This window comes from Cucurbita maxima, unplaced genomic scaffold (genome assembly GCF_002738345.1).
Source record: "Cucurbita maxima cultivar Rimu unplaced genomic scaffold, Cmax_1.0 Cma_Scf00002, whole genome shotgun sequence".
NCBI lineage: Eukaryota > Viridiplantae > Streptophyta > Magnoliopsida > Cucurbitales > Cucurbitaceae > Cucurbita > Cucurbita maxima.
Window position 1 is genome coordinate 1,681,012 of NW_019272018.1, and position 7,727 is coordinate 1,688,738.

The 7,727-nt window shown below is 31.0% G+C and overlaps 1 protein-coding gene across 1 annotated transcript; it reads right to left on the reverse strand.

The window, feature by feature from the left end:
* Positions 1–60: 60 nt before the first annotated feature.
* On the reverse strand, positions 61–4,106 carry LOC111470516 (aquaporin NIP2-1-like). Its single transcript, XM_023116063.1, has 5 exons — positions 3,864–4,106; positions 3,539–3,763; positions 1,209–1,403; positions 834–895; positions 61–531 (listed from the first exon to the last, which is right to left on the reverse strand). The coding sequence occupies exons 1-5, from the start codon at positions 4,008–4,010 to the stop codon at positions 294–296; spliced, it is 867 nt and encodes a 288-aa protein (XP_022971831.1). The 5' UTR covers positions 4,011–4,106; the 3' UTR covers positions 61–293.
* Positions 4,107–7,727: the final 3,621 nt, after the last annotated feature.

Here is a 7,727-nt window from a genome sequence, read left to right on the forward strand (position 1 = left end):
AAAAAAAAAAAAAAAAAAAAAAAAAAAAAAAAAAAAAAAAAAAAAAAAAAAAAAAAAAAATACAAAAGTAAAGAAGTAGAAAATTTCATTTATAGAACGAAGCTAAATTACAAAGGCTACCTCTTACACAGTGCTAAACTATACGAAAGTAAGCTTTCACAGGCTGCTAGATGGTAAGAAGTAAACTTAATTATAACATAGTACATGAGATCACTATGCTCATTAAACACTCATACTACTTCACATTCTTTCCAATACTTAAAAGGTCATATTGGAAGATGTCGAGTTAATGCTCATCTTTCACCTTCACCAACGTCAGATCTTGACATTCTTCGAAGTTTGAGTGAAAATGAGTGAGGAGAAATTAAATGCACAGGTTTATCACTGGCACGTATGAACTTATATGACCATGCCCCTAATAGGGTTCCTGTAACCGGCCCAACAAAGTACACCCAAAGTCCTTTATAATTATCACTTGCCATTGCAGGTCCTAATGTCCTCACAGGGTTCATCGACCCACCTGATACAGGTCTGAATTGTGGCTAACACAAATTCTCATTAGATTTATTTGTTTAATAATATGTCAATTATAAAAAAACGTGTTTGGTAAAATTAGTCCGGGATACTTACAATATATATTTTTTAATAAAATAATGTGGTTTTGTATGGTTTGTGAAGTTTAAAAATTTGTGATTGAATCATGATTTCAAAAGAATATGATAAAAATAGGTTTATGTAAAAAAAATAAAATAATAATAATTATTATATAATTAAATAAAAAAAATACATTTTTATGGGTGAAAATGGTAACAAAAAATCGTGTGCTTCCTTACCCAGCCAAGATGGATGTGATACACACGGCAGAACCAACTGCCAAACCTGCCAGCTCTCCCACCTGTCAAAGCAACAGCCATTTATTTAATGAAATCAAAACTTTAGGAATAAAAATTTATTAAGTGACCTTCTTTTTAATTTCTTTCATTTATACTATACTTAACTATATAAATTTAATACTACTTAACGTTAGATCCCACATCAATTATAGAGAAGAACGACTGTAAAAGAAGGTGGATTGTGAGATCCCACATCGATCTCTTCTTAGCAGATAAATTTTAAAAATTTTGAAGAGAAGTTTAAAGAAGACTATAACTACTAGCGGTGAACTTAGACTGTTCTAAGACAATGAGAAGAAAAGTGTAGAGTCTTACTGCTTTAGTATCGGTTGCAACAGCGCATGTGACAAACATCATTGAGAAGGTAACAACAATCTCCATGACGAGTGCTTGTAAATCTGATCCCGATGGCGTTGTAGTGCCCAAGTGTTTGATGGGATGTAACAATAGGCGCAGTGTAAAGGCTGCACAGGTTGCCCCACTCAATTGAGCTGCTGCATACAATGGAACCTACCGACCACAAATACTTTCAATGTTACTTTCAATCTTATCAATTTTTTTTCGACCAATTCACACAACCACATAATTTGACATCTCATTCTCTTACCCACCCACCCACATATATTCTTATAAACTTCAATATGTATTTGATGATTCATCTTCTAATTTCACCAATGGTGTAAATCTAAACTAGTTAGCTTTAAAATCTTGTTTCTTAGTCTAGACGATTTAGAACTACGATTTTTAAGGGTATAGTCAATCTAGTAAGTTACATAGCTTCAAGCTAACTTTGGGAAGCTATCTGTAACAATCTAAGCCCACCGTGAGTAGATATTGTCCATTTTAACCCATTACGTATTGTCATCAGCTTCACAGTTTTAAAACGCGTCTGCTAGAGAAAAATTTTCACACCTCAATAAGAAATGATTCGTTCCTTTCTCCAACCATTGTGAGATCCCACGTTAGTTGGAGAGGGAAACAAAACATTTCGTATAAGGATGTGGAAACTTCTCCCTAGCAGACGTGTTTTAAAACCTTGAGAGCACGCTTAGAAGGAAAAGCTTAAAGAGGACGATATTTGCTAGTGGTGAGCTTGAGCTGTTACAAATTATGTCAAAGTTAGGTCATCAGGTGGTGCGAGACACTAGTCATAGTAGGGTTAGACCAAACATGTTAAGAGACGGAAAATTCCTTACATTTATTAGATTAACAACCTACCTACTAAAAATTAACAACTAAGTCTAATGCTACCAAGTCTAATACTAGAACTCCAACCAAAACTTGCTCAAACAAACCATTATTAAAGCGTTAAGACAAAAAGGTGTATTCTTAAGAAGAAAAATGAAAGCAAAAACGATTAGAACACAATAATTGTGTTGATTGATTGGATTCCAAAAGTGAATAGATTATCCAATCTTGACTATAGAAACACACATGAAGATATGTTGTCCTTTGGTAGGCCTTCCACTCCAAATGGGCCAATAAGTTTTTGGTGGACATCCCCATCCCTATTTCTATCTCTATGCTCTAAAGTGTTGGAATTATGCTACCTAAATGTCACATCCCATTCCTTGGCCGGCGATGAAGCCAAGGATGTGGCCATAAAAGGTTCTCAAAAGGGCATTAGGGCATTGTCGATGTGGTTGAGGCTCAAGAATAATATTTGTCTTGGACCCTACATCATGCTTGTGGGCACTAAATATGGCCTAGATTTCCCCTTCTTTCTAATTCTTTTCCATTATGAACATAGTGACACTTCTAGACTTACCAAACCAAATCTAGAAGAAAGCTCGATTTGGAATTTCATCACACTCGTCCAAATTTATTGTAGAAACAGTCTGAACCACCATTGTAATTATGAGTTGATTTTTTTTTTTTTTATGATAATACTATTTCATTGAGAGAAAATAAGATTTAAACATTGGACTCCCTTCGACAATGTTTGAACAAGAGCGAGAATTTAAGAAATTTAGTTAAAAATTATTTTTATTATTAATATACATCAATTTGATACTTAATAGAGTTAAATTAACTTAGAGTTGAAATACATCATTGATAAATTATTGTACTTATTAAATAATTATAATTTAATTTTTTTAATCAATTAGCTTACATAATTATTGGAATTTTTATTTAATTAGATTAGATTACTTTTGACTTCAAAGATTAAATAAAGGATATATATATAAAATATATTGAAATAAAATTAAGTCTAAATGCTTGATTCCTTTATTAACTATATATTCTTTTTCGAGCCTTAAATTTTTTTAAAAAATATAATTTTAATTCCTCAATTTTTTTTTCTTAAGATTTTATAAAATAATTTACAAAAATTTTAGTAGGAGAAATTAAATAATTTATAAAAACTTTAATCGCAAAAATTAGGAGAAAATGTAAATTAAGTCTAGATGAAAAGATAAGACATTAATAAAAAAAAAAAAAACATGTAATAAAGTAAAAATATATATACATATATATATATATATAGGAACACAAGAAGTTAGTAATTTAGAATAAAAAAATTGAAATAGTTGGACAGATTCAAACGACAAGATAACATGTGAGAGCAAATGATTAGGTCATTGATTAAGGAAGAAAATATTATCTGACAATTTCAAAGAAGAAAAGAGTTAATAGATTGAGACCTGTTTCCATGGAAAGTGTCGTGTTGCAGCAAAAGCCGTGGTGACAGCCGGGTTCATATGGGCGCCGGAAATGTGTCCGACCGCGTAAATCATCACCGTCACAATAAGGCCACCGGCGACCGAGGCACCAAGCTGCGACACTCTTTGTGCATCGCTCCCATTCAATGCTGCCGCCCCACACGTTACAAACACTAACAAATACGTCGCTATCACCTCCGCCACAAGCTGTAAAAGAAAAACACAAAAATGCGTCCCTTAACTAGCTGAATTATACTCAAATTAGGTTCGTTTGGTGGAAACATAGTAATAATGGTAAGGATGGTACCTTCCGAGAAAAGCTGGGAGGGTAATGGTTTTTGAACAACGATCCAAACTGGTAGCGTTTGGAATCGGGGTTTTCAACGGAGACAAATTCTTCAACATCCACAACGGATTGTTGTTGAACAAGCTGAGGATCCTGAGAAGAACTCATTTTTGGAGGAGAAGGAGGAAGAACCCTTGTCTTCTCTCTCTGTTTCAACGTAAACGCTGATAATATTATAAAAACTGCGCTTATGCATCATGTTGAACCAGGCTACCCTTTTTATAATGAAGGTGAACACACATGTAGTGCTCCAAGTGGTTGGAGATTGGCATCTTTTTCTAATATAGCATCATCATTTTAAATTCACAACAATTTCCGTTAAATTTTTGAATTTTTTCTTTTGGACTTCCTCTCAAAATTAATAGGGAGAAGTTTTCACACTCAAATAAAAAATGATTCATTTCTCCCTTTAGTCAACGTGGATCTTGTATATTTAGTGTAACATATTTACGAGGGATGTAACATAAAATTTAGATTTATGAATTATTGTTCTACATCGATAGTAAAAAAGAGAATTTCACTTTAATTTATAATGTATTTTTATCCAACTCATTTACTTTTTTTTAGGATGTGTAAAGTATATGTAATGACTAAATTGGAAAAGAATATGGAGAAATTAAAAAAGGAAAATTAAGAAAAAGAAATTAGGGGAAAGTGGAGAAATTGGAAATTGGAAATGAAATAAAGAAAATGAAAAAAAATAAATAAATAAAATAGAAAAAAATGAAGGAGGGGTACTTTGGTAATTTTAGGTTTTATTTAAATTAAAATTGAAGAAAATAAAGAAAATGAAGGGAAAAAAAATAAGGAATACAGCGTTATCTGGGATTCGAACGCACGTTCCCGATCAGTAGGCTAACAACATGTTGCACACGTGGCTCTGCGCGTGGGTGAGCTTCCGACAACGCATGGGACATGTTGTTTTTTCCTCTTTTTATTTTTTTTTTTTCGATTCGACTTTAATTTTATTCTTAATTTAATTTTGTCTTAAGGCCTTCTAAGGAATTTGGTTCTATCCAAATCAAAATAGGAGACAAATTGCTCCAAGAAGGAATAACAAACGTCGAGCTATTTGGAGTAGCTAATTTAATTCTTACTTATTATGTTTAGAAATTATTATCAAGCATATGTTTGATTAAGTAGGAATTAAATAGAGTAAGGTCTTTTGATTACGTTAGGTATATTATGATTCGTTAAGCATATTGAGTTGTGTGTAACACTTAAGATAATTAGATAAGAAATTCCATCATAATATGATGAAATATATGCTTAGTACAAATTCTAAGAACTAGGTTTTGATGTACGATGAATGTATGATTGAAGCTTGTACTCATAACATGTCGGGATTTCTTGATTAGTTAGGATACTATGTTGATTGCTTGTGTGGTATGTGCTCTACTATGTGTAGATGAAGAGGGGTTCTATTAACTAACTCTTATTCGTCAACTTGGCTCATAAGGAGACTACGGCAAAGAACGCATAATGAAAATTATCTGGTACGAGATGCAAAAGGTAGGCTCGAGGGACGTGATATAGACTCTGTTAGTGAACCTGCCTTGAAAAGTAGAAATCTACATTTGTACATTATATGTTGGAAGTATAATATGTCATTTAGTTGGATGGAAAAGATAATGAAAGCACGTAATCAACATGTTGAGTGTGAAGTTAAGGCCATGCGTATGCCTAACTCTCAAGCTTGCTATTTAAGTCATTAGAGAGTCTAGTACACAAGTCATAAAATAAGTCTTATCTATGGTCTTAGAGTGTCTATTGCAATATAATTTGAGAAACATAGTTAATCGTAACACCCTACGACTCTTGTACGCTGAAAATCAAACGTTAAAGAGTTGAGAAAAAATTAGATAACTCGAGAGTAGAGAATGATAATCTAATTAAGCCAAATAGTATGCCCTACTTACCAGTCACGTGATGATATAGTGACTGATAATCGCTCGTGACTTTTAATTCTTAGATTACCTTAGAACTTCACTCTAATCCAAGTTCGGCTCATTAATTATCGTTAGAATATTGATTTTGTGACAAAGTCATAACTCTATGGTTTATAATATATTGTATTAAATGATGTGCAAGGGATACTTTCATTAAATATAGAGTAGTTTTCATAACAACCTTATTATATTTGTTTTAAAAACAGCATCTTGTCAAGTTGTCACAAGAAGGAAATAAATAAAATAACTGTCCATGTATAGAATTTTTCAGTCATCGTCTTTTAAAAAATATGTGATAACCAAAATATCTCCAAATTTAAATATGTGCATTCTTTTCAATTTGCTTTTGATTATATATTAATGATCTTCCTCTTGTCGGACTTTGATGCACTCCCAACAATACTTACTCGAACAAATCATTACGAAATTTTCACTCAAATAGTCATCTATCCGTCTAACTCTTATCCAGATCAACTCATTTTCTCTTGAGTATACTGTCTCTCCAATAACATAATATACACAAGATTTAGTTGCTGGTTGAGTCATTACAGCTTCAGCTTGAATGGTTGATTTGGTCGTTATTAGTTACTTGAGCTAATTGAGCGTTGATAGATGTCAAACATCAACTTCAAATACTATTCAAGTCTTCTTTCCTGAATTTTCACTCAAATAGTCATCTATCCGTCTAGCTCTTATCCATACCAACTCATTTTCTCCAGAGCACACTGTATGTTCAATAAAACTCTACCACTAATCTCTATCATAGTTATGTCTTTGAGAACTAGATTAAACCAACATAAGTCAATTATGGGCATGACTCTGACACAATTATAACGGACAACAAAATCATGACATATCTTCACAATGACACAATATTATTCATTTTGAATATAAACTCTCATGATTTGCTTCGGTTTCCTCTCAAGTTAAAATAAAATAACTAGTTTATATAGACATAATCTTCCACTTATCTAGTCTATATTAAACTTTTATAAGAAATATCAATACATATCTAAACATGTTTATTTTATTGATATTTCTTTCTAAATTTTATAAAATTGAGACTATTACATTAGCTATATAATAATCTTTCATCATAGCCAATAATTGTCCTATAACAAAGCTCCATGTAGAATAATTAATGAGTAATAAAGATGATATTGACCCGTGTAAAAATGTTTATTTATAAATTTAATAGGTGAGAATATAGTTAATTAAAATACCAAACGTATAGAATTCATGGTTTCTTCCCATCTCATGTGTGACTAAAGATAAAGAAATGACAATAGGAAAGGGTCGAGCCAAATCTCGGAGGAACCTCTTGATCCACATATAATTTTTTTAAGTCTATTATAAGTTTAATCTCTTGTCCTTATATCCTCTATATATTAATTTGGATGATCATATGGTTAATAGTAATATTAAATATAATATAAAATTTATATGATATCACGTGATGAAATCATGCGAATATAATTGACAATTTTTTAATATATGTGAGTGGAACCCAATGACTAGATTATTAAATTAAAATATAGTAATTAAATGATGTTTTGAAAGAAGATGAAATTATACAATTCAAAGAAGTATATTTATATCGGTTTATAAGTTTTTTTTTTTTTTTAATTATCTACCTTTAGTGATGACATCTATTTTACTACTTAATATTTATGTACTTGATACTCACCTCAACTAACATACCATATTAATAAATGTGAACATCATTATATTAATATATATTTTTAAACTATGTTATTTAATTAATTAATTAATATTGAAATAGCAATAAATAAATTTTTTTATTAGGTTTAGAGATTAAATTAAATAGATATTTTGAATGTTTAACAAAAAAAAAAAAAAAAAAAAAAAAAAAAAA

Bases quoted from the DNA above. Each gene is read 5' to 3' on its own strand.
- LOC111470516 (XM_023116063.1), bottom strand. From the start codon at position 4,010: ATGAGTTCTTCTCAGGATCCTCAGCTTGTTCAACAACAATCCGTTGTG. The intron at 3,764-3,863 runs GTACCATCCTTA...TTTCTTTTACAG, and splicing joins CTCCCAGCTTTTCTCGGAAG to CTTGTGGCGGAGGTGATAGC. The intron at 896-1,208 runs GTAAGACTCTAC...TTGCTTTGACAG, and splicing joins TTGCAACCGATACTAAAGCA to GTGGGAGAGCTGGCAGGTTT.